The 27958-nt window shown below is 42.9% G+C and overlaps 2 protein-coding genes across 2 annotated transcripts; both read left to right on the plus strand.

The window, feature by feature from the left end:
• Positions 1-421: 421 nt before the first annotated feature.
• On the plus strand, positions 422-10260 carry LOC6611037. Its single transcript, XM_032718871.1, has 4 exons — positions 422-551; positions 6995-7696; positions 7767-8415; positions 8889-10260. The coding sequence occupies exons 1-4, from the start codon at positions 513-515 to the stop codon at positions 9113-9115; spliced, it is 1617 nt and encodes a 538-aa protein (XP_032574762.1). The 5' UTR covers positions 422-512; the 3' UTR covers positions 9116-10260.
• Positions 10261-15350: 5090 nt separating this feature from the next.
• Positions 15351-26354, plus strand: LOC6620777 (glutamate receptor 1). Its single transcript, XM_032719213.1, has 13 exons — positions 15351-15989; positions 17699-17851; positions 18209-18336; positions 20124-20253; positions 22524-22777; positions 23133-23318; positions 23420-23659; positions 23885-24245; positions 24366-24628; positions 24693-25151; positions 25215-25459; positions 25559-25952; positions 26020-26354. The coding sequence occupies exons 1-13, from the start codon at positions 15863-15865 to the stop codon at positions 26053-26055; spliced, it is 2976 nt and encodes a 991-aa protein (XP_032575104.1). The 5' UTR covers positions 15351-15862; the 3' UTR covers positions 26056-26354.
• Positions 26355-27958: the final 1604 nt, after the last annotated feature.

The raw sequence follows: 27958 nt of genomic DNA on the forward strand, positions 1-27958 counted from the left end.
CCCGATATTTGTGGCTGGTGGTGCTCGCTGGCCAGGCGGCTGTGTTGATAAGAGCCATAAATTTCCTACCTCCCTCAATGTGGTGCTCCGTTGTCTAGGCCCGAAGTGGGCCTCCTCCCTAGAAGCGCCCACGCACTCTCGCTCTCCCTGGCTTTTCCATTTCCCTCTCTGCTCCGCTCCCGAAAGGGAAAGTCCCCGCAGCGGAGTATCTCTGTCTTATCACACGCTCGAAAATGTTGCGTCTTTTTTGGCTGAGTAATCATACGACCTGTGGGTCGTGCTCAAAGTTTCTGTGCGCATGTCCCGCCGCGGAAAAGCTGCTGAGAATTTTCCCCCAATTCCGGTGGAATGTTGCCAGACGGCTGGTGTTTTGCCATCAACTGGCAGGTATTTTCAAATATTTTAACAGATTTTAGTTCGACTTATGCCTTTCCGGGCCGAACACAAGTGAAACTGAAGATTTGAAAGCCCTGGCCAGGATCACCAACTCATATGGTGCCCATATTTTGAACATGGACCAGTGTGGTGGCAACGCCAACCCGGGAAATTTGGTATGTTTTCCTGCTGTCTCGTTTGTTTTTCATATTTTTGGCTTGGCGCTCTTCGTACCAATCTTGTTGTATATACGCTTTTTGGCTCTCGAGCGGAGACGTCGTTGTCGTTGTTGGCTGCCTTTCCCAATTCCGTTTGGCACGAGGCGCGCAAAACTCTCGGATCGCATCGGATCGGATCGAAACGGAAATATACGCGAGTATCGGCGGTGCTATATGGCCAAAATATCTGTATATATGTATCTGAATATTGGCATAAACAAATTGGCGTAAACAGAAATTGCATTAAGTTTGAAGATTTTGGCATCGGGGCGGAAGTTCATGGTTATCTCAGCTGAAAATTGGCGCATAAATTTCGAAACTCGAGAGTTGGCCCATCCGACAAATTCATAAACTGGGGTAAGTCTCTGTGTATAATTAATCAGAATGCAAAGGAATGCTGTATACAAACAGAGGCGAGCAATTGGCCAACATAAATTGTGTATCCATAAAATACACAGACACTGGCGAATGAAAGCCTGTTCAAAGGAAAGTTTTCCGACTCTCTGCGTCTCTGTGTGTGTGAGTGTGTGTGTGGGTGTAATTATGCGCGTGCATGGGTGTGTGGAAAAGTCGTTCACTGTGTCAGTGTTTCATTGTATCATCAGCTGGGCATCCATCGCGCATACGCCGCATTGTCAATTGTTACGAGCACTCACGTCCATTCCCCAGCTTCGCCCTTGGCACCAACTGGTTGCCCCAGCGCCAGCCGACCCCGATCCCCGCCAGAAATCCCAGAATCGCGCTCTTGATATTGCTCTATTGGCCCATGCCAAGCCCCATGAATTTAGCAAAGGTCTCCTCTTTCTTTTGCCAGCTTTAGCAAATTTGTTTCAACTGTTTGCTCCACTTTCATTCAGTGGCCACTCACCCTTTTGTTTTCCCCGCCGAACATGGAACATGTTGCGTAGGGTTTTTCCTTCACCTTCCCCACCCCCAGCGATTTTCCTGCGCGTCGAGGGTGGGTTTTTCGCCCTTCCCGTTTTTGTGTTTTGTTTGCAATTCGGGAGGCAGCGCTTTTGTTAGCTCCAAAGTCGCCTAAAATTTGATTTCTATGAAAGCCGAAGGAAATTGGATTTGTCGCCTATTGTTAGGAAATTTTAATTATTGGTTATTCCTTTTTAGCCAATTTTTGGAAATCTAAGGTAGTGTTTTTTATGGTAATCGTCTATAAAATAAAGCAGAAATATTTAATAATAATTAATAATAGTAATTGCTTATTCCAATTCCCTTGCTTTTTGAAACCAGCTTAGTTCTAGAGATAGTAATAAAATTTCTGTTTAAGGAATTATGTGAATTATATTGCCACCTATCCTCCAATCAATTTTTATACCTTGAAATTGGCATATTTGGCGCGTTGCCAAAAGAGCAGCGAGCAATTTGCTGGATCTTCGCAGGGGATGGATGAGTAATGCAATTTTCCAAGCCAAGAACAAAAAACAAATTCCATTCGTTGTATTTGCCTCACGGCATTCAGTTTGTCCGCAATCAAATCAAATGATGTCATTTTCCCGTTGTGAAACGCTGTCCTGTCCGAAGGTGTCCATAGTGTCATCGATATGTAGTATATGTGTAGTATAAGGTGCCTGGCCGCAGAACAAACGCTCCGCGAAATGGATGAGTCAGTGGAAGTCACGGAATGGAGGTGTCTACGGATAAAGCGGCAGACCCATGGCAAATTGAATTACGCATCCGAAGTAGTGCATTTAGGCGGCTTCGGGTGAGAAGTTCAAAATCCAAATCGTATTTGTTACAGATAAGAACGTTTGCTTATTAATAAAATAATGGTAGTGTGACTATCAGAATGATGGGTTTCATGCCAATTAAAAGGTTGCTACTTCGTCATGGAGTTCGTTAACCGTATAGTGTGATAAATGTTAAGGACGAAACCAGTTTTCGTCTCAGTAGAAACATATGTACAATGTAAAGTTGTTCATAGAATACATTGCATTTTTGTTGCATTTCCCGAGAGCGTGCATATATTTTTAAGTACTTTTAGCTGTTTCTGTACTGTTTCCCAAGTTTCATAATCTCGCTGCCCATGGGCTAATTTTAATAAACCACCTCATTAGGATGGGTATAAATAGAGGAGCCATCGCACTGGCTGCGAACTCTTCCTGCTTCGCCGAAGAATGTGGCAAGTGGTTTATTTTTGAACTGTGTGCGGCAATTGCAGGTGGAATTTGAAGTTGGCAGTTCGGCGGATCAGGAAGCGAATTGTACTGGGATTAGATGGGTTGTGCTCCCAGTTCGTTCCCATCGAATTCTTTGGCTTGTTTATTTGCAGTTTCATTTGTTCGATTGTTTGCTTTGAACCGCGCATATTGCGTGTTGTTTACCGGCAGCCAACAACGTGAGTAATTATGTTAAATTTCGACTAATTATACATTTTCGCCGCCCGCCTGTTTGGCGTAAATATCGATATTGCTCCACATTGTTGATGCTGCTAATTAAATTTTCCCTTATAAATGCAAATATTTGATTCGGCCCGGCGATCGTAAACGGGTTTCAAGCGATCCAATCGCTATGTTGATCTTGGGGAAATGCGTGCACAGTGGGCCCTGTTGTCACCCAACCGCCCAGCCGCCACCCAATGTCAAGGTCGTTCGTGAGGCGAACTTCGAGTGCTAACTGTTAACAGTTTTTGCTGTTGTTCTGGCCGGTTTCATGTGTTTTTTCCCATCTGGAGCTTCCGCTTTACATGGGGACTTATTAGCAGTCTTCGCTGCTCCAGTAGCCCCACACGAAATACATATGTAAACACTGAAGTAGCATATGCCTCAGCGAGGGCAGATCGAAGAGTATATGTATCATATCATATATGTATGTGCTTATCTTAGGCAGATATACCTTAGTAGCTAATATTTAACAATAACATAAGACTAAAGCTGGAACTATGAACTGTTCAATTAGAGTTGTGAGACAAATGTTTTTACTGTTTAAATAATTGCATTAATCAGCTTAAATATTTTGTGTGCGAGTACTACTTAAAGTTGTCGCCGAGTCGTTAAGTGCAACAGTAAGAACTCAATCGATAAAAATAGTGATAAACATGGTAGTTAGTTTTATCTAATCGCAATTTTCTTTGGCAGCTACCTTCGGCAACTTCTGTGGCAGCCCTCGCTGGCTGCATAAATACTTGTGCACACAGAACCAACTCGAGCAGCTTTTCAGCTTTGTCCCGGCCTTGGCCGCCGATGATAACTACTCTGCTTTTCTGCCTGGCCCTTGGAAAACTGCTCTTCGTTGATATTATTACGCCAACCCACACTCGTGTGTGTGTGTGTGTGTGTGGTGGGCATGTACTTTTTATGCCCACTGTGCTGTTTACATTGCTTATCAATGGGGCGAATTTCGTGCGTACACAAAGCGCCTGCGACAATTACAGTTGTCAAATATGACACTCCCACACCCACCACACACCACCCACTCTGAAATCCGAAATCCGATCCTCCATCCACCCACAATCGGCGTGCTAATTGATTCATCCAACTGTGAAATCTTCCTCCAGCTGCTGGTGCGCTGCGTTTAACTATGCCATTTGCCTCTTTGGCACACAAATTGATTTATTTGTCCACCAAATTGAGTTGATAATTCGAGTTGTGAGTGCTTCTTGAGGCTGCGAAGCGGAGAATCCGAGCTCATTTCCGCTCGACCTGCATTTTGCCAGTTTCCCTCGCCCTTTTTTGCAACTTCAAAGTTTGTGGAGATGCGGGCGAGCTAAGCTTAACCCTAATATATTTAATTTTGATAATTTAATAACTGAAGCAGTGGCAGCTGTTCAGGGTCAATCGAAAAAGTGATACAATCATAGATATGAATAATATATAATAATAATAATATGAAACAATGCTCCTATCGCATTTTTGCTGAATAACAAACACAATATACAAGCTACTATAAAATACAGTTTAAATACAGCTTAAATAAAATAGTTTCAAAATGGTTTTTTCTGCCTTTATGTTCTTTGCAAGACACGAAATGTCCTAATATTTTGGTTTAATAGAACATATCTCCGAATTTGTTGCATTTTCCTCTACCCCAACGATCATGACGCATTCTGCCGCACATCCGCAGGCTTCGCTGCCGACTTCGCTGCCGCTGTCGACGTCGCAGTTCGCAAATAGGATTGAATGGCAGTCGACTTTTCAAACTCGTGGTGTTCGGTTCGAAATCGTGCGAAAATATAGCACCCACAGCCCAGAACTCGAATCGAACAATTAGTGCGTGATTTACAACATTAGAAATTATTACCAAGTTCGATTGGCAAAAGTATAAATCAAAAGGTTTCCGTAAAGTTGAAATTGTCCAACATATCTTGGGCCAAAGTAAATCGCTTTTGATTGATTGATGGAACAAAGCGTCTACTGCGATAAGCCGGAACAACAAAAAAAGCGTAAGAAGTGCATGCTATAAATGATAATTTGCGATATTGAAATCGAGTGACATGTGCGCTGTAAAGTTCAAGTGTAAATTTGGACAAGGTCTGGGTGCCAATTAGGGTTTTGACCAACCCTCCTACGCCCCAAATAACAATATATGGAGCGGGCTGATAAACAAAAGGAAATCAACTTATGACTCCCAAGTGCTAATTCGATGCCTGTGGTGTACATAAAACCCATCTCCCATTGCGGTTGCTGTGCAGATGCTAAAGCCTCAAGTCGAGCGATGAACAGCCATAAATTTATTTGCATACGATAATTTATTTATTGCACTATCAGACTATCACAAGTCGTCGCAGTTTCCCTTGTGGTTCACTGGGTAAATATTTGAATACGGTCGTCCCCTCTCTAGAAAGCTCCACATTTGAACCACGAGGAACGGTCGTCAACACTTCAAGACCGATTCCGTCTTCCTTACAACTGTTCAAACATCGCCGTATAATTTATTTTATTTATTAATATACCTCCGTACACTCTTTTTTAATGTTTTGCGGCACCGGCGCGAATTTGCTCGCAATCTCACTGTGCCACATTTGCTTGCATTGTTTGCATTGTACTTAGGAAAATAAGAAGAACAGGAACTATATAATTCAAAATTTTCGAATGAACAAAGAAGGCTTTAGTTCAGAAAGTTTTCCTCTGAAATTCGCGCAGATATAAATGTTTACCTTTTGGGAACAATAATTTCTTTATGCAGGTCATTCATGTTATAAAATAAATCAATAATTTACGAATAATATAGGACGTTTGTGCTTTATAATAAAAACAGTTTGACTTTTTGACATTTTTTAAGCTTCAAAATATTTTTATCTACGATATCGGTCATATTAATGGCATATCACACTGACAATCTTATCATTCTCAAGTCCCCAAATGCTTCCATATTTTAGTGTTCCCGTGACAAACAAAGCATTAAACAAGTAAAAGTAGGTGAATAATATTGGAGCACCAGACAAGAACTGTAATTAAATATTCAAAATCTTTAAAGGCCAACTTATCGATTAAAAATTAATTTAAATTACTATGCAAACAGTTTGAGACCCAATTTACTATTCATGTCTTAAAGGCATTTGACCCAGCTTACAAGCAATTGAATATGAATAGATTGGCATTTGAGGCTTAACTAAATTAAAATAATCAGAATGACTTTGATGAAGTACCTTCTGCTTATGTGACTTGCGTTGTCTGATGAATTTATACGTCAAAATGCCTTCGATTCGGTACTGTTCCTATCATTGGTTAGTATTTTTAGGGGAATTAAATAATCACGCGGAAACTTGGCTATTGGACATGATTTATGGCTATAGTATGATGGATTGCAGACGATTTGGCGGTAATCAAACGATTGGAACTTATGCTAACTGAAACAGGTCCCAAAAAATTGGACTTAGGGCTCGGCTTTGCTAATTAGTCGGCGCGTACTTTCAGATAGCACGCCTAATTTATTGTCGAGTGCAAAAATCAGCTATTAAAGGCTGTTTAGACCACTAAATGATTTATGTTTTGGAGTGTGCCAATTGACTGATAAGTGGGCCAATGAATCAATCAGTCAGGTGGGAAAGTACTTACAACGGCCATCAAAATAACTACCTATACTTTTCCCGGCGTGGCGAAATCGTCGATCGGCCGGCATGACTAACTGGCCATTCGTAAGGGTCGTAAATAATATCCGCCTATTTCTTCAGATAAAATATGTAGTTCCCTCGGGAGACCATTGATAGCCACAGAGCAGCCCAATACCTCAAAAAGCGCTTTGAGTTAGAGCCACAGTAAGCTTGGGTACTTGAAATGCGAGTATTGTGCAGTGATTAATAATCAATCAGGAAGTCTTTCGTTATCAAATTAAAAAGGTTATATTAAATAGTATGTTCAATTTGGTAAACAGAATTTAAGATGTTAAGATAACTTTACAGCAGCAATTTGAATGTTTGTAAAACTAACACTGTATGTTTCTTCTATCAGTTCTCCAGCAAAATCACTGCCTTTCACGACAGGGACAGCCTAGAGCCCCGTCCTGGTAACAAATACAACTTGCGACGCTTCAGCGCCCATCTGGAGGAGCATCTGGTCAAGGAAAAGCGTGTCACCAAATTCCCGCTGGTGGGCGCCCTGGTCCACAAGGCACTGCGGCGTCGGGAGGGGGCACAGGTCGAGAAGGAGCAGATCACAGGTCCGGAGGACAACCAAAAACAACAAAAAAACAACAACAACGACGGGAGGGAGCCGAACAGAATGGTGCTACCGTTCGGACTTGGACCCGATGGCCATCACGTGGATGCCATTCAGAGTGCTCCGGCGCCCAGTGCGCCGCCCGCCCACATGATGCCACCAACATACTCCCGGGGTCAAACAAACATATACACAGGTGTTCCGATCATCGTGAATCCCTACATAGACTTCATCGTGGTCAATGGGGATGATCGATACATGATCAGATGCGAACGGAAGTCGGTGCTCGAGCGGAGCGTGGAGCTGGCCAAGCTCATCCATGCCGGTCCGAACAGCGGTCGCAAGAGCGACAACCATTTCCAGATACTCAACGTGGACAAGAACGACTTTGAGCTGATCGTTCGCTACATGGAGAAGCACTTCATTCCCTATCGCGATCACAAGCACCTGCTCAAGATACTCGAGCTATCCGATCGCTTCAACGTTCCAGATCTGGTAAGTTATTACCAAGGGATAGCCAATATATAGACCTGCTTCCTAAAATTCCTATTGTTCACTATTCCAGATAATCTACTGCATTCGCGAACTTGATCTCAGAATCTCGAGCGCCACGGCACTGGACATCTTCAAGGCGCTGTGGTTCTACCAGGGCATCGCACTGACCAACCAGCACCAGACGGTGATCACCACCCAGGAGACGGGCCAGCAGCTGGCCAGGAAGAAGGCGACCAAGGCGAAGGCGGCGGCCAAGCAGCTGGCGGCTGCCAAGGCCTCTCAGTCCACCGAAAACGGAGCGGAGGGCGATGGTGCCCAGCAGAACCTCATTCCGAACCCAAATCCCTTTACCACCGAAGATTACGGCGTGGCGCTGCTGCACAACACGCTCCAGCTGATTGATATGCATGCGGAGCTGCAGCTTTCGATGCCGGAGATCAGTGATCTCAGGTTCGAGGAGCTGGAGACGCTGGTCAAGAGGGACACCTTGCAGCTCAGGTCGGAGGTCACGCTGTTCGAGTGCCTGGCCACGTGGAGTCTGGCGGAGTGCGCCCGCAAGCATATCGATGCCACGCCAGAGAACCGTCGCACTGTCCTCGGTCCCCTATGCCTCACACCTCGTTACTTGCAAATGACCGCCAGCGAATTCCGGCGATGCTGCGAACGCCTGGAGCTACTGCCACACACTGAGATATCTCTTATCACCGACGCCCTCGAGGGTGAGTAACCTTATGGAGTAACAGTAGTGTGGGCTTATCTATTGCAGTTCAGTGAACCAAGATCAATGATCTAGTTCGCTATTGCAAGCTAGGAAGATGCTATTTATAAGTTTAGTAATACATACGAGCTGCCTTAAAAATTTTAAGCGTTTATCTACATTTTTTGTGAAAAATTTTTTATTTAATGCTTACTCATTATTTGGTTACCCAGAATCTGAATATTTTCTAGATAATATACATTCTGTAGATACATATATATTTTAATGGCGCATTGAATATTTAAAAATGAATAATATTTATTTTAAATGTGACAAAGGCAGTAAAGATGTAGTCTTATCGTGAGTATGCCTTAGAATAGTTGATTTTCTACTTTAAGATACAAACAATGATATTTTATTTTCAACTATTACTAATGTGCATAGTTATTGTGAAAAATTTAGTATTTACTAATATTTTCTCTTTATACTTTGCAGGCAAAAAGCTAAAGAACCTCACCGATCAGCAGGCGGAGCTGCTGGAGAAGTTCCGCCAGCCGCGTGCCGAATACGCCCGGATGCCCGTCCACCTGAGCGACCGGAGCAGTCCGAAGAACTATCCCAAGAAGATGCGGCTGGCCCACGAGGGTCGGCCCACGGAGGATGGATGCTGGGAGAAGGTGGGAATGAACTGTCTGCGCATCTTCGTCTGCATATTCGACTGATCCGAACAGTCCGATGGGGAGGAGGAGGAGGCGGACGATGAGGAGGACGGTGATGAGGAGGAGGACGAGGATGGATCCGATGAGGGAAATGGAAACGGAAATGGAGGGGGCAGAAATCGAACCAGAGACGACGGAGGATGAGATGATGATCCCACATAGACTTGTTGCATTAAACGAATATTAGCGCTTATGAATTACTTATACATAGAGTTAACGATTACGTTAGTCTTATGGGGATATTGGCCATTACTGTGGCAGTGATTTTATAGCAGCCGTTTCTAAAAATACTATATAATGTTATTTATATACACGCAGATATATGCGGTGTGTGCAGGTCGAACTAACTGTCGCCTGCAAATCGATTGGGTTTTGTATTTACTCGCTAGTCAAATGGAAACAATGGTAATACCAAAACTTTTATACAACTTTATGCAACGTTTTGTAGCTGGACTCAAAATACAAACCTAACATAACAAATTGAAACCGAAGAAAGTAAAACTAATTACAAAACTTAGGAACTTACTGCATACTGCTAGGGATATCTCACTCACAAAGTACATCAAGTTAATCAACACACAAAAATTATAGTGCAAATCGTATTTGGGCCCGGCCATATCTAGAGTCATTATTATTAATTGTTTACTATACTTTTAACTGTTGTGCAATTGTCGACAAATGGAATTTATATATACACTCACCAGCATTCATACGATACACACATAAATACTATATATGCATACATGCATGTATGTATAGAGAGCAAATGCGTTGAAATCAGAACTATGTTGCCGTTACTCGGTTCTTGGCTTTAACTCCTATAACGAAGTGCTATAGCTAAATCGCATAAATAACAATAACAATCAGATTAGCATTAATCATAGCGAATTACTTATGTAAGCACACCAGCAAAGCGCAGAGGAAACACACAAATTGTTAACAGATTAATGCATTTTATTAGTTAATGTTTAGAGCAAAGAACGCCTCGAATTGTTTTCGCCTAAGTTGCCACACGTTATATACATAGGTTGAAACAGCGATTCCAGTGCGAAATATCAATGAAGCAAAGCATCAACCACACAACAAGAAATACATTCAAGAAAAAGTAGTTAAAGAAATAATAAAGATGTACACAATTTTCTAAAATATTTTAACACGTTTTTAATGGTTGGGACGCGCGCCCTGTATATTTTAAAATTTGTATTCATTCATTGGATTTAACCTAGTGACGAATGCGTTTGAAAAGCTCACTACAAGGTTTGAGTCACAATAAGGCTAGCGGCCAGCAAAGTTTCACACCCCTTAAAAGCTAGCCTGACAATATTATTAGTTTAGATGGTTTCGACACATCACGTCGGTCAAATCAAAGTCACTGGCGAAGCTAAAAAAGCTCGACTGGCTCTTCCACTCCAGCAAACTTCAAATGAGCTCTAAGGCTCTTTTAATCAAAGCCATTCTCGCTCCAACGTGGAGTTATGCCATCCAGGTGTGGGGAACTGCCGCCAAATCCCAGCTTAATAGGCTCCGTGTGGTCCAGTCAAGAGCTGCACGTCACGCATCTGGGCTCCCCTGGTACGTGACGAACATAGTCATCGAAAGAGATCTGAAAGTTACCCTTCTTGGGGATCAGATTAATTTCCACAGCAGCCGTTATGCCGACAGGCTTATGGCCCACCCGAACCGACTAGCAACTATCCTAGCTGATCCCATCTCTCTCCGAAGACTGAAGAGGGTACACCCCAGCGATCTCCTTACCCGGAGGATAACATAACATATTACATTTTCTTTTGTACTTTATAATTAAGATACCACTTGGTCTCATTTATATTTATCACACATTAGGTTAAGTTCAGAGGAATTACTGAACGATTCCTTTTGAAATCTTAATAAATAGAATTAGTTACTCCAAAAAAAAAAAAAAAAAAAAAAAAAAAGATGGTTTCGAGTTGTTTGAGTGACGAGTGGCTACTACGAAATACAAATCTATTACAGGACTTAACATAAATGGAACACATCCAGCCCTTTTCCTACGGAACTCTGCGTTATTAATTCAACTTTCCCTAAATACACACACATCCCATCCCAAGTCAGGGCCATCTTTCACTTCTGCTCATTCTAACCCTCATCAACTTCATCCGCATTCCTGCCCCCATCCATTTCTATGACAACTACTCATCGTATCGCCGGCTTAGCTAACCAAGTCTAGACTCTGGACAGGACTCTGGACTGGACTGGACTCACTGGGGGCAAATCCTAGCCAAACCGCACACACATACTAGCACTTTCGCCAAGTATAACATTATCATTGTATGCATTCGGGGGCTTACCGCAAATGCACTCACCCGAGTCCAATTCCCAGCTCTAGCTCTAAGTATTCCTCCAACTCTCCATCTCTTTGGCATGTGCATACAAATGCCATATAATAACAAAACAACAAAGCCCGCTGTGGAAAACTAGCATTTTTCACTCCCCCACTGGAAAATTTATGATTTTATTTCACGCTTGCTTTTCATTAACATTCCTCTTTTGGCCAGACTCTTTTTCAGCCATTTTTACGGTTTCTGTGTGTGGTGGCCAAAAATTATAAGTTCTTTTATTTATTTTCGTTGATTTTTTTCTCTGCTGCCGGAGGGTAATTCCCAGGGTATTTTGGTGGCCTGTCTGACGCTTGTTAACCTTTAGCCAGTTGCATTTTCCTTTGGCGTTTTTTGTTGCCCTTACATCTTGCCAGCTTGCCACTAATTTTGCACATAGACGATGACAGTGGCCCTGGGGGCGGAAAATGGAGGGGGCGTGTCCCTCGGTTGAGGAAAATCTCCGCAAAAGTTATGCAGCAGAAACATGGACCATGTAGCAGTGCCACAAATTTTCTATATTTTTTTCCCCTATATTTTTTAGAAACTGCCAGGGAAAATGCTGCACTGCCCGCAGCCAGTCGGCGGCCTTTTGGCAGCGACTGTGCTGACCGCACATATAATTATTTCATATATGAAACATGAGTGCACATCCACCCAAACCTCTCAAGGCATTTTTCGCATATTTTTTCACAGAAATCAGCAAAAGTGAATTAGTGCCGAGCGTGTGGGAAAAAGTAAGGGGCATGCGGAGAAGCGGGCAACCTGCATTGCAGTTGGCCACCTAATGAAAATTGTGAAATAAATAATTTTAAATAATTTTCACTCTCCATGACTGCGTGTGTCCATGTGTGAGCCAAGTGTACGTGTGGATATGTGTGTGTGTGCTGGCTTTAGCTTGCCAAAGTTTAAATTGAAATGAAAGCCAAGTAGCTGCAATGGACTTTGCACTTTGCCTGTTACTTCAGCCGTGCCTAACTTTTTTGCAGCTTGCTAAATTGCGCTAACTGACCAAAGCGGAAGTTTCAATTACACCTACACCAGTACACACACACACACATGCACACATGGCAAGAGCCACACACTCACAAACTCTCGTTTTGGTCTAACAGCATTGACCTACACGGCGTATGCGTGTGCTGATATGACGCATACGCCCCATGGACTGTGCTCACCCCCGAAAAAGCCAAGGCCACAAATCTGTGTTAGACCCACAAAACTGCTGCAGTTTGTGAGGGGCAGGGGTCTTGCGGGGAGGGACCACCAAATTATAGCCCAAAGTTGGCACATTACTTGCAGCAACTGACATTTTTTGTATACCTTGTAGTTAATACCCCTTAATTATTCAGCCCAAGTTGCGGCAATTGCGGTTGTTGGGGGCTGTGTTGAAGTTTTTATCTAATTATTCATTTTTAAATAGATACGGAGCTCTTTAAACTCTTTTCGTTTAATTACATTTACTCGTATAGCACTTTGAATAACTTTTAACAATTAAAAAATTTTTTATTTGTTAAAGGGATTAATTCCAGCATTTCCTTTTGAGAATTATTAATTTGCTTCGGTACTTGCAATACTTTATATAATAAAGAAGCTTTGTTATTATTTGTTATAAGCCCTAAAACCTCTTTTACTGTGGATCAAAAGATTAACTGTAGAGTGCGTAATATTTTAATATGCCCTACCATTTGCATTTTGCCACATAAACCCCACCCCCAGTGCTCCAAACTGACTTTCTATCACTTTCTTGGGGGCCTGAGGGTATTGTAAAGTCCGCCAAAGTGCTGTAAGGTTTAGTTGGCAGGACCTACAACCAGGCGAACCTAAAACGGATATTACTTTATCAAGCGGCATAAAAAATGAGCCAACGTAGACGCGAAGCGGCAGCCGAAAAAAAATAATAGGAAAGAACGGAAGCAATCAGCGAAATTTATTGTAGAGTCTCCTTTTTGGTGTAACTGATGAAGTGAGAAACTGAAAGACAGTCGAGGCCAACTCGTGGCAGCCAATACAAATGGGGTGGTGGTGGGTGGTGCTGCGGAAGCGACAGCTGTTGTTAAGTGGGAGTGCCACCCACAAATCCAAACCAACACCACCCCCCTCCAAGGGCAGCACCTTCTTGCCTTAGATTTCGCAGCCGCGGCGTGCTGCTTTTTATTGCCTTCTTTTTCAGTGCTTTTAAGCAGAGGCAACCGCCTAAATATAAAACCAGTTGGAAGTCTACTTATATACCGCTTACAACGACATAGACGGCGAATACCCACACAGCCACAGCGATTTGAATGCAAATGTTGCAGCCGGAAATGAAACCGACAATGCCACTTATTTATCTTTGTACTTGCGGCTTTGATTTTGTTGCGGCTTTAAGCGATTCTGTTTTTGCGATTTAATTAAACGCTTTAATTCTGTTGACTTAGGCAGCCGTATAAATTATGATTCATAATTAAATAGCCAGAGCAAAACAAAAAATGTCCAATTAATATTTATGGGCGTTTGCAATTAATAATTGCACGACAGCAAGTTTGTTTTCAAGCTTATTAAATATAATAGAAAAAAAAGGAAAGCTCTCGAAAGACGTTTTTTTTTCCAATTCCCGCGTGCTTTCCATTATCCTCGAAAGTCGTGAAAATCGCAAGTCATAAATGTTAAAATGGTGCCATCCAAAGTGGAGGAAACGGCAATGGAAGCTGAGCAGCTAAATACCCATAATGCAGTCATGGAAAAAAGGGAGGAAAATAAACGGGAAGTAGGAGAAAAAATATTCATTGATTTTCTTAATTAAAAAATTTCACCATTAACTTTTATGTTGGCCCCTAATCGCAGTTTGCCTCATAACTGAAAGGTTAAGTCAGGAGTTGTCGGCATTGTCCTGCTCCTGCCATTTCCTCGCTCGCACTTCCTGTGCGCATTATAAACTAATTACAGATTATGACGAAATCGTACGCCACGATAAGTCGACAATAGCAGTATAGTATAGCATCCGTATTATATAGAGAAATATGGTTATTGATTCCCTTAACTTGTACTTATTTTCGGATAATAACAAATTTTAATTATAATAATTACAACAATCGTATTATTGTTACATAATAAAACTTTCCTCCTTGAACTCGGACCTATTCAAGCATCGATGAATTTAGAAACCCATAAAGGCATTCAAAAACTAACAAGATGCTCCGCCTTTTCTGGTAATAACATCCCCAGTTAGAAATTCCGCTGGATGAGTTCCTCCATCCTTGGCGCACTTAAGTTTGTTTGGAAAATTAAAGCCTTTTAATGAGATTTCAGTATGCAATGCCGAAAGGAAAGTCGCCCCACCGGGGCCGCCTTGTTGGTAATGGCGCGTAATTGACAACGTAATGAGATTTGTTAAAAGGATTGTTCGTCCAAATCATTCGTAATTACCAACAAAATAAAAACGCGACGGCGCGTAGGAAAACATGGAAAATCGCTGCTCTTGCAACCTCCACCCCCAGCACGCCCACTTTTCCGCCTCCGCCTCTCAAGCTGTTGTTATCAATTATGCAGCCCAAAAACGTAGGCATAACGTAAACAAACATTTAACCAGTAACCTGCAACTTGTGTGGTGGCCAAAATGCAGTAGGTCAGTTACAGCATCCGGCTCTCATTTTCCACCACTCTCGCTGGCACTCTCTCATTTTCAATCTCTCTCTCTCTCTCTCTCTGCTTTGCAGACTCCTGAGAGAGCGGAAAACTCAGGCTTTTAGTACAGAGAGCACAGCATCCCTTGGGCGATTCTCTCGGATTTTCACACTCCCAGTAACCCGGACCACAAAGCGACATTGTGGTTGTGTCGCCGGGTTTTTCCGGAGCCTCGTATTACTGGCCAGCTTAGGAGTTTTTAGTGCTGATTACAACGCGTATCCGTTTGGTTGAACTGAGCGGATGAACAGTGTCGAACGTTGATTTTCCGATTTTCTTGTACTTTGGAAATCGGCAGAGGGAAATCCCTTATCGAACCCGAAGTTAAAGCCAGGCGAGCCCAGGCGAATTAAAGCGAGAAAAGCATGTGCAAATATAAATCAAAATCAACGAAAAAGAAGTCAAGTCCTTTGGGCTGAATAAATAAATCCAATACAAACAATAGTGGAATTGAGTAAAGCTGCCAAAATAAACAAAAGCATTTTATTAACTGCCCGAAAAAAAGAAGTCGGCCAAACAAACAAACGGTGTAACACATAAAATAAAGCCATTAATGCGAGCTTAAATAAAGGAAATTAAAACAAAAATTTAGTCAATAAAAGTTTAACCAAACAAAATCAAGTGAAACGTTTTGCGTGATGGCAAAACCAATTTAACCAGCAAATACACTTCATTGTGCTCGAAACTCAAAGTGGAAAAACTTGGCGAAATAGTTGCAACAAGCTACCAGCGCAAAATGCATTCGAGGCTAAAATTCTTGGCATATTTACATTTTATATGCGCCAGCAGCATTTTCTGGCCGGAATTTAGTTCAGCCCAGCAGCAACAACTGGCGGCATCGTTAACCGAGAAAATACCATTAGGTGAGTCTCAAAAGCGTCGCCAAAGGAGCCACCAAGCTACCGAGGATCCTGCCATCCTGTGGATGCGAAAGAGGAGCAGTGGCAGGAGCAGAAATTGTCACTTACACTGCACTTGCAGCTGGGATTTGGCCAAAATGTGCTACTCCTGCTCCTGCTCCTGTTGTTGTCCCATGTCCTTTGCTATGTGATTCCCGGAATATATTCCTTAGTTTCCTGCCATGGCTCGTTGGGGAAATTGGGTATGGCTGATGCCCGAAGATTATCCCTGACCTTCCTCGCTTCGTCCTGTTTTCGACACAAAGAATGCAGCATGATTTTCAGTAGAATTTTATGTTCAATATACTTCACACGTCGCAAACGAGACATCCATCCCAGCGCTATAACAATGAGCCTTACAATTGGCTATATTATGGCTTGATTTTGTTTTGCATTTCTTTTGCCGTACATTTTAGAAGAATTGTCCTCTGATATTGCTAAATAGGTATGAGTATGCTTCGGAAGGTTTTCCTTATAATCTGACACAATAATAAGTATTATTACCTTTGTTTATCATACAAACTACTTTTAAATATACTTGTTGTTTTTTTTGCCATGTTTTTGATTACTTTTTAATACTTTTTAAGTATTAATAGCTTTGGTTGGTAGTTGGGTTTGCAGTTTTGGAGGAACTTTTTATTTTCCTTCAAGTTGAAAAGTTGGAAAACTGTTGCATAAGCAAAGTAGTTATTATTTATTTTTTTCTGGTTTGCATTCGCTTGTTTTCCTATTGATGTTTACATTACATACCCACGCTCGGTGTTTATAAAACTATTTGAGTCTGTTAAAAAAATAAATCAATTTTGCAATATAAAATATTTATTTAATGACGGCTGAAAGATTTATGAATTAAGTGTATGGATGGATAAGTGTTGGTGTTATCACATCATATTTCAATATGGTATATTATTTGACCTTAAATATTTGATTTTCTTCTCTTTAATATATGTTATATATAATATTACATCAAAATTTTATGATTTGAGAGCTGGCTTTAATATTCTTTGCATTTTGAATGTACCCACTCACCAAATTCCCGATTTGGAGTCGAAAGTCGTTCCAAGAACTTGCCTAGTTGCACTACATTTTATTTTACGCTTTCCTGCTTTTTTTGCTACCTTATTTTTATTACACGAAGGCGTTCAGTCATTGCACCTGCAGTCATATTGGTCCCATGCTCCGCCATTCCCACCCATATATATGTACGTACATATATATCTGGTTGGTGGCTGCTAATGTGACAGTCATGCTGACTGGCTTGCACTCAAATCCGGGCTTCGCTATGGCGACTGAAATTGGGATGGAGATGGGGGATCCTTGCTGGTATGTAGGTGCTACCTGTTCAGCTGCCATGCAAAAGCGCAGCACAAAATTGCTGCATCAACACTTCGTTTGCGCTTTTTGTTGTTGCCTGTCGGGGCGGCTTTTCTCGCTACTTGCTAGTGTGGGTGTGTAAGTATCTGTGTGAGCCGGTTGCCTTTTGTGTGGGTGTGACATTATGCTATCATTTGTGTACATATTTGCTCTGTGCGCTTTTTCGTTTAATATTAACAGGACCGTGTCAAAAGCTGCCTAAATATTTAACGAAGCAAAAATATTCGCTCTGTCGCCGAGTCTGAACCCATGCAGCCCCTATTTATTTAGCTTTCACATATTTTTCTATCCCTCCGCAGGTGCAATCTTCGAACAGGGAACGGATGATGTGCAATCAGCCTTTAAATATGCAATGCTCAATCACAATCTGAATGTGAGCTCTCGACGCTTCGAATTGCAGGCGTATGTCGATGTCATCAATACAGCGGATGCATTCAAATTATCCCGCCTGAGTATGTGTTTTTACCGAGCAATCCTTTCGTTTCCGAACGCCATCCCTCATCAGAAAAAAACCAAAGAGAGAGAGAGAAAAAAACACCATTACACAATACCTGGTGCCCCATTAATTATGTGCATTTTTTATTGAAAATTGGTTTTACTTTACGTCTCCACTCCGCACTCAAAGCTGCAATTTAATTGTGCGACCTAGACACTGTCTCCGATCCCTCACCCATACCACCACCATTTGCCAACAAACCATCCAACCATCCACCCACTCACCATCAATTTTCCACCCACTCTGCCACTGAAAATGTGAAAAAAGTAGTAAAGGAAAAAACACAAAACGAATTTATTACTGTAACCTACAGTTTGCAATCAATTCTCGCGCGGAGTCTACTCAATGCTGGGCGCCGTATCGCCGGACTCCTTTGACACATTGCACTCCTACTCGAATACGTTCCAAATGCCATTTGTGACGCCCTGGTTTCCCGAGAAGGTAAGTTCCATACCCTACCATTGGTAAAAAAAAGTAGTAGTAATAGTAGTAGTGCATGCAGCTGGAGGGGCAAAATAAGAGGAAAAACTGTCATATGTAATTGATTTCAGAGTCGCTGTGCGCAATTATTTACATTTTGCGGTTTCGATGTGAGCGATAGGGCAGGTGGTTTGGCTGGGGGGTGTGGTTAACTCAGTTATGCGTTAATGAAGTTGGCCAAAAGGTTGATGGAACAAAGGAAAAGTTTTCAAAGTGCCAACACATATTAGAGCCAGTGGAAGGTGGTCAAATATTTAATTGTGCGCTTGGCTGCCTAATGAAGTCGGACATTAAAGCACGGAGTAGAAAGCACTTAACTGAAGAATTTTATAGAAGTATTTCTTATTTTAAAGTAAAAAGATTGGACAATGAAACTCTAGATTAATGGGTTATTTAAAATTAGACTTCAAAATAATTGTGGGCCTTTATTGATTTTTGCTGGAAGTGTCAGGAATCCCGTCACGAAATCCAAATGATTGGGGTAAAATCACGTAGGAATTATAAAAAGATTTTATTTTGTACCCCTTTTCTCCACAATCAGACTGGGTTTTATTACAACTCACATCTAAGAGTCCCCAAACAGTTTCAGATTTTCAATTACCAATCACATTAGCTGGGGATCGTAACCCACAACACAGGCCATGCAAAAAAAGGCAAAAATTCCCCAGCTAATCCGAAACCATTTTGTAGAAATGAAGTCATTGCATAAAGTGGAGCACTGGGTGTCGTAGCGGGTTCACAGTTCAAAACAGTGCCCAATTGTGTGTTCGCTGTGCCCTCAGACAGTGCACTAAATCAAAGCCAAAGCACAAATCATAATAATTGTAATTTGAAGAAAATTTACTACCAACGGCAACAAAGCGGACAACAGTTGCTGTAGTTGTTGTTACCGACTGTTGCTGTTGTTGTCACTTGCGAAACAGAAAGCCAAACGCTCCGCCATCCGGAAGACAATGCCAAACGAGCGGCGAACGAGGAGCGCCTGGGACTCCCACACTGAGAGCGAAAAAATTTATGACACGCTCTTGGCCTCTTTTATTTCAATCACTATAAATCAAGATATGGCGGCGGGGGCCAGAATCCACTGTAGGAACTGGAGGAGCAGGCAGGAAAGCAGTGGCATCCACCGACTCTCCAGCACCAACTCCAACGCCAGCTAGGAAAACACCAGCGCACACACAATCCGAGATTCGCACACATAGGCTGCGCATTTGCGTGCTGTCATACACGTAGAGAAATTACCGAAACTGGTCAATGATGAAGTGCATCGTAGCTTTAATTACAAGGAATCGCAGAATATTGGTTTAAAATCTATTGATTTAAAATCAGATCAATACGCAATTCGGGGGATTATTAGTTAGGATCATGATAAAATCATGAATTTATCAATATATTTAAAAGGTTTCAGTTATGACATAATATTTAATTCGATTTCTGTATCAACGTGAGATAATTATTTATCAGTTTCTCCCACTGTTCTTGAATGTTGAGCCAAACGATAACGGGAATCTGTGTGTATCCCCTTGGATGTATCTGCTTGTTGGCGTCGCTTTAGCGCCTCCCCCAGATCCGTGCGCCTGCCCGCCCCCTCCGATTGCGCCGCCCGCCATAAACTTACATGCATGTCGCTGGCGGGGCGCAAAGCGGAAACGCGTTTCATTTTATTATTGCTTCATGTAGCGTGCGCATTATACATTGTTATAGCCGCCAGTTCATGAGGGCCACGGTTTTGTTTTGCATACTTTTAGGTGCTCGCGCCGTCGTCGGGTCTCCTGGATTTCGCTATCAGCATGCGTCCGGATTATCATCAGGCGATTATCGATACCATCCAGTACTACGGCTGGCAGAGCATTATTTATCTCTACGACTCGCACGATGGTGAGTACACCAGTACACCCACACTCACACATATGTATATGTGTGTATATATTCCATCTTCCATTCCCTCACAACGAGATCCAAGCCACACATTATCTCCCCGACTTGTTTGTTTGCCCATTTGGTTGCTTTGTGTTTCGATTTCATTTCATTTGACTTTCATTTGCCATAAACAAATAAGGCCTCGAACGGCTGGGAGTGGATTTAAGTAGCGGTTATGGCAATGTTTTCGCTGGTGATTAAGTGTGTCAGTGCGAGGGTGGAATGTGGACTTACCTAGCTCAGTCGAAAAGCTGTAGTAGTGTAATCCAATCTATTAAAAAGTGTAATTCTTCTGTGAAAATAAAAGTTTATTTTTTTTTAAATCGTCTTAAAGTTTCCGTAACCAGATGGTGACTTTGAATTCCGCCCTTCGCCATGTTAATTTTATCCATTTCCTTTTCTACGCGCTACCCCTGTTCCACTTTATTTTTAATCCTGCGACCTCGAGCTCGTGTCTTTTCATTTCTGCTAATATGTAATTAAATAAGCGGCACAAAGAGCCCCGTGCGCCTGCTAAAAAAAAAAGTAAGGAAGGAAAGAACTCGGCAGACAGGGCGCTCAAGTGCCTTCAAGAGCGCTCTTTCGAGTGGCTCCTCAACGGGCTTAAGCAGCCTGGAGAAGGACACACGCACACACAGACAGGCGGGGATATTCGACGCACACATATGCTCGAGTTTACCCGCTCTTTGTGCGTGTATGTGTGTGCATATATGCTTTGGTTCTTAGGCTGCTTTTTGTTGTATTGAAATTTATTTCAAAGCAATTTCCTGCCGTCTACGTGGGACAATACGACGAAGGCAACAATTACGGCCAAAGATGAAGACATCAGATGGAGCAAAAGACAGAGACGGAGCCACACACATACACAGGCACAGAGGCTCTGTAAAAAATCTCATATTACGTATACGCCGCAGTGATTTTTCCCTTTCGCGTCCTGTCTCCGTTATAATGAGTTCACACGCCGTTGTAAGTCTCTGTGTGTGTTTGTGTGTATGTCCGCGAGTGTGTGTGTGTCACGTGTTAATGACTCTGTGTGAAATAAAATTTATGACTTTATGCAACTGTTGCCCGCGCGCTACTGCCTTAACATTATTATTATTTCGCCTTTTTGGGCCATTTTTTAATATTTGCCTCGGCGCCGAAAAGTAGGCCGACATTGTTGCCGCTGGCATTCGTTGCAGGAAAAGGAAATGCCGCAGCAGCACTTGCCCTGCTCTGCAGAGTAGAGCAGGCCCTCCATTCCAAACCATTTTCCATTCCGCAGCCATTTTTTTTTTGGCCGACTTCGAGTCGGGCGTTTACATTGTTAACGAAAGGCACAACCAGCACCACAGCGGGACTTTATATTTTAATGCCGCTGTCAGCAGTTTGTTGTTATTGCTTTGTTCAACGCCCCAACAACGCCTTTTGTGCCTTGTTATCACTTCGACTCTGGTTTGGGTGCAAAATGGCTGAACTGAAACTGCTGCACACGGCGACAAATTGGTAGCATATTTTTTGGCGCATTCATGAATGCCGAAGGATAGCACTACACCCCATCGATCCTGCTCGACTATATAGGAAACATTCAATAAAACAGCAGCCCCGCACGCAATGTGAACTTTTTTTGGTGGCTGCTATTTATTGAAATGTTACCAGCACACCACAAAAAAGTACTTCAATTGTGTGTGCACTTCCGCTTCCGCTTTCCACGCGAGTGTTTACTGCTCCTGCCTTTGCTCCGTTGTAGGTTTGTTTTTCCACTGTTTTCAATTTCCTTTTTTTCTGTTTTCGGCGAATCAATGCAGGCAGCAAATCAATGACAACAACAACATTGAGGGCCATATTGGTCGTGCAACAAATGGCGTGTGAAAATATATACATTTTTTTCTGATTTTGTTTCGTCCTTGCGGCTTGTGAGGGTTTCCAAAAGGGCGAGCGAGATTGAAAGATGGCATGATGCTTCGTTTCCGACTGCGGGCAAAAAATAAGAATGGAGAATATGATTAAATGACACATGCTTCCCGCAGAGAGAGATAAATCTATTCGAATAAATTCATTCAGATTGGAAATTGTTTATAGATTGCAAGCATTATCATAAAACGCAAAGTCCGCTGCATTATCAGATTGTTTTTTTATGGCGCCAAATACCCAGCTACACCTTAATCCACACTCCGCCCACCAAGAAAACACACAATAGCCACACTTTTTGTTCAACTGACCGACAATCGCTTTCGGATGCCCCACAGGCTTACTACGGCTGCAGCAAATCTATCAAGAACTGAAGCCCGGAAATGAAACGTTCCGTGTGCAAATGGTGAAACGCATCGCCAACGTAACGATGGCCATTGAATTTTTGCACACCCTGGAGGATTTGGGCCGCTTTAGCAAAAAGCGCATCGTGCTCGACTGTCCGGCGGAAATGGCCAAAGAGATCATCGTCCAGCATGTGCGGGACATCAAGCTGGGCCGGCGCACCTATCATTACCTGCTCAGCGGACTGGTAAGTGGAGCCCGTTTCCCCATTCCCATAGCGGTGGGGGGACTTTAATAGGGAATTATTGCTAACTTCCGGTTGCGCAGATTCTTAGTCTGCTAAATTCCAAGGTAGTTAGGTCTTAACAGAGTATTTCATATTCAACAGGGTTCAAGAGACTTAGAAAACCTAAATAGATAGTTGGCTTTTAAAAATATTAAAATCTTTATCTGAATCTTTATACTATGATAATATGTTGATTAACTCATAGATATATTCATAAAATTAGACCTACATCAGAAAAATATAGATTACCGCTTACCTTAAAGTATTCGCAGTCGACCTAATCCTTCCTCATAATCATGTTTTTCTGCCGCCTCAGGTCATGGACAACCACTGGCCCAGCGATGTGGTCGAGTTTGGGGCCATCAACATCACCGGCTTTCGGATTGTCGACTCTAATCGAAGGGCGGTGCGTGATTTCCACGACAGCCGGAAACGTTTGGAGCCGAGCGGCCAAAGCCAAAGCCAGAACGCAGGGGGGCCCAACAGCTTGCCGGCCATTTCGGTAAATTGTCAGCCGTCATTGATTTGTTTCGCCTGCAACTCTAGTTTTTTTCACCTTTCGGTTCCATTCCCTTCCATTCCGCTCTCTGTGATTTTTCACAGGCCCAGGCTGCACTGATGTACGATGCGGTTTTCGTGCTCGTCGAGGCCTTCAATCGCATTTTGCGCAAGAAGCCGGATCAGTTCCGTTCCAATCATCTGCAGCGCCGCAGCCACGGAGGCAGCTCCTCCTCATCCGCCACGGGCACCAACGAGTCCAGCGCCCTCCTCGATTGCAACACCAGCAAGGGCTGGGTCACTCCCTGGGAGCAGGGCGAAAAAATATCAAGGGTGCTGAGAAAGGTGGGTAAAAAAACTGGTTACATGATGTCTAAATGGCAACTTTGAGAGGTCTGCGAAATAATTGCTTTATTAATTTCAATGATAAATGATTCTTCATACATAAAACATGTTTTTTAAGGAAGAAATTCAAATTAAATTATAAAGATTTTTAGAAGACTTACAGAATGGACTTGTCATTTTATTTGTCGCCTGCATAACCTTTATTCTCCCTGCTCAATCCGCCAGGTGGAAATCGACGGTTTGTCGGGCGAGATCCGTTTCGACGAGGACGGACGTCGCATCAACTACACGCTGCACGTGGTGGAGATGTCCGTGAACAGCACCTTGCAGCAGGTGGCGAGGTGGCGTGATGACGCCGGACTCCTTCCGCTCCACAGCCACAACTACGCGTCGTCATCGCGTTCCGCGTCGGCCAGCACCGGAGACTATGACCGGAATCACACGTACATCGTGAGTAGTCTGCTGGAGGAGCCCTATCTGTCGCTCAAGCAGTACACCTACGGCGAATCATTGGTGGGCAATGATCGATTCGAGGGATACTGCAAGGATTTGGCTGATATGCTAGCAGCTCAATTGGGTATTAAATGTAAGTTAAAGAGAAAATCCTTAATTAACTAAGGGGGAAAATAACTATTCATAGATAGCTAACTTATTAGAAGTACTTCCTAAGATTATATGTTAATTTAAATAACCAATCCATTCGCAGATGAAATACGCTTGGTGCAAGATGGCAACTATGGTGCGGAGAACCAATATGCTCCTGGCGGTTGGGATGGCATGGTGGGTGAGCTGGTTCGCAAGGAGGCGGATATAGCCATATCGGCAATGACCATTACTGCCGAAAGAGAACGGGTTATAGACTTTAGCAAGCCCTTTATGACCCTGGGAATATCCATTATGATAAAGAAGCCGGTGAAACAGACACCAGGAGTGTTTAGTTTTCTTAATCCCCTTTCCCAGGAAATTTGGGTAAGTTTTGGTGTGAGGATTTCTCCTTAATTTCTTATCATAATGCAATGATAACAATTTACAGATAAGCGTCATTCTCAGCTATGTGGGAGTTAGTTTTGTTCTGTACTTTGTTACACGTTTCCCACCCTATGAGTGGCGAATTGTGAGGCGTCCACAAGCGGATTCCACTGCCCAGCAACCACCGGGAATTATTGGAGGTGCCACATTGAGTGAACCACAAGTGCATGTGCCTCCAGTTCCACCTAATGAGTTCACTATGCTGAACTCCTTTTGGTATTCCTTGGCTGCTTTCATGCAGCAGGGATGCGATATTACACCCCCTTCGATTGCCGGAAGGATAGCAGCTGCTGTCTGGTGGTTCTTCACCATCATTTTAATATCCTCGTACACCGCCAATTTGGCCGCTTTTCTCACAGTGGAGCGAATGGTGGCGCCCATCAAAACGCCCGAGGATTTGGCCATGCAAACGGATGTGAACTATGGTACCCTGTTACACGGCTCCACTTGGGAATTCTTTAGGGTGAGTTCGAAACCTAGTTAGTCCTTTTGTTTTTCCTTTTTTTGAAAATAAGTTACTTTGCAGCGTTCACAAATCGGTCTGCACAATAAAATGTGGGAGTATATGAACGCCAATCAACACCATTCGGTGCACACCTACGATGAGGGTATTCGTAGGGTGAGGCAATCCAAGGGGAAGTATGCCCTACTGGTGGAGTCACCCAAAAACGAGTATGTAAATGCTAGGCCGCCGTGCGACACAATGAAAGTGGGCCGCAATATCGATACGAAGGGATTTGGCGTGGCCACACCCATAGGATCGCCACTGAGGTAGGTTTTCAATAAGAAAACCAGATTTTAAAAGCAATAACCGTTGAATATGACCTTCTTTGGTATGTAACCCCTTACTGTTGCCCTTTAAAACTGTAGAAAACGTTTAAACGAGGCCGTGCTAACGCTAAAAGAGAACGGTGAGCTGTTGCGGATTAGGAACAAATGGTGGTTCGACAAGACCGAGTGCAATCTGGACCAGGAGACCTCCACACCGAACGAGCTCTCGCTGAGCAATGTGGCCGGGATCTATTACATCCTAATCGGAGGCTTGCTCCTGGCCGTGATTGTGGCCATCGTAGAGTTCTTCTGCCGCAACAAAACGCCGCAGCTAAAGTCGCCAGGTTCCAATGGATCCGCCGGCGGAGTGCCCGGAATGCTGGGCTCCTCAACATATCAAAGGGATTCCCTTTCCGATGCGATTATGCACTCGCAGGCCAAGTTGGCGATGCAGGCGAGCAGCGAGTATGACGAACGATTGGTGGGCGTTGAGGTGAGCTATTATGTCGGACTAATCCATCGAAAATCTCCACAAACTATCCCACTTTTTTAACCCCCAGTTGGCCTCGAACGTGCGGTATCAGTACAGCATGTAAGAAACCCGCTCGTTCGCCATACGAGTAACTTGTAAATAATTAAGGCATTATCCGATAACGATGAAAAAGGCATAACTAAACGACGCTGGCAATCAACTCTCGGGTCAAAAGGGGTAGACGGCGTTCAAAAAACTGTACAGAATAACCATGAATAATTGCTATTGTATTTTTGATAAATGTATACAAAGTGAGTGCATAAATTAACTATAGCTACGACTACCACTACAACTAAACTAAACTGTACATAGGTTAAGTGAAAATTATCCCGAAATAAAAATATAGCGTATGTTTTAAGCAAAGCTTAAAGTGGAATTTCCTGTAAAGAGGCTGATGGTTGCACGTGGCGTATGAGCGATGCGATGTATGTATGCTTGTGAGTGCGTGTATGCGAAAGGTAAGCCGCTTAGTTGACTTAAAGTTTTAACAAAACCCGGCAAGGGCAAGGGTAAAGTGGGTGTGGCTCTGCCTAAGAGGCTTTCAACCCAAACTTTGTGCGTCTGCGGTAGTTGTAACCGATTTACCCCCTAAATTATGTAAGAGCATCCCCAACTTAAGGCAAACACATGGCATCGGGATAATCCGTGGCCACATTCTATACGCATCTATATTCAGCGTATTCGTGTAGTTTTTCCCGCTCGATTGCCTCAATTTTAAATTGAAGTTGAAATTAATGTAAGCTAATGCAAATATAATTATTTTAATTGTTATTTCCTGTGCACTTGTTTGCGCCTGTATTTGTGTTTGCTTGCGCGTTTGCGGTTTTGCTGATTTAATTAGATATCGGCAATCAAATGAAATGGAATTTGATTTTGTATGAATGTCTTGCAATTATTTTAATTTGGCTGAAATTGCGGCTAAATCGGCTTTGCGAGAATATTTGATTTGATTTCGTTACTTTTATTCCCATTGCGGCAGAGCATTTTGTGTCGCCACCTTTCCAATGTTTGCCCGTTTGCATGTATTTTTTTTTTTAGCCTAATTTGCACATTGTTTGCTAGCATTTTTGGTTGGTTTGCTGGCAAGTGCTTAGAGGCTTTGTTAATTTGTACATACAAGAGCGTGGACAAATAAAATTGAATTGGCCTGGGGGCGTGGCTGGCCCTTCGATTCGAATCGCAGCTTTATGCAAATTTTTTCCTTACCCATCAACAAGGCAACACAATGCCCAGCCCTGACTCCAAGTTTCCAGTAAGATGATGAGCGTGAGGAAAACTTGCTGCAGCGGCTTTGGGATTGCTTTAAGTATCTGGCAGCGCTTTGCATAAATTTTCCGTCCAAGTTCGACGGAGTCACGCGCCAGTTTTGCAGCTGCAAGCCGAGATGATTTGCCGAAAAGCCAAAAGGATTTAGGACACACAGTAGGCAGTATTCTCGTTCTCAGTCCTTTTTTTCTGCAAGGCGCATTTAATGCCGCAATCGATTTTTCAATAAATTCAACAGCAAAAGTTAAAAGCCACAAATCGGGGGGTTGGCAGAAAAATACCCAAACTTCTGCCGTAAATTTTCATATTTATTTATTTTGTCAATCCTTGTGCGCGAAAGCTGAAAGTTTCTCCTCAGGAATGAAATGCGATAAAAGTATCTGCATAGATACATGTATCTCCGCATGGGACTTTGCATTCTGGCTGACAGATAAGCGTAGCTGCCTTTGGTAATGGCCAGAAATCACAACGGATTCCTTGCGGTGCCAACTGTCAGCGGGGTGTCCTTTGAAAAGGATCCATCCTTTTGCTAGATTCTTTGTCATCTGTGCCACGCACTCGCAATCAAAAAATATAATGCCCGAACTCCTTATGCGCGGAAATTCCTACATTTGCGAATGTGTGTCTCGCATGGAATCTCATAATATTTGCAAATGATGAACGTGAAAGTTTTTGATAAGTTTTTCGGGGGCACTGCGCAA

The sequence above is a fragment of the Drosophila sechellia genome, chromosome 3L (assembly GCF_004382195.2).
Source record: "Drosophila sechellia strain sech25 chromosome 3L, ASM438219v1, whole genome shotgun sequence".
Lineage (NCBI taxonomy): Eukaryota > Metazoa > Arthropoda > Insecta > Diptera > Drosophilidae > Drosophila > Drosophila sechellia.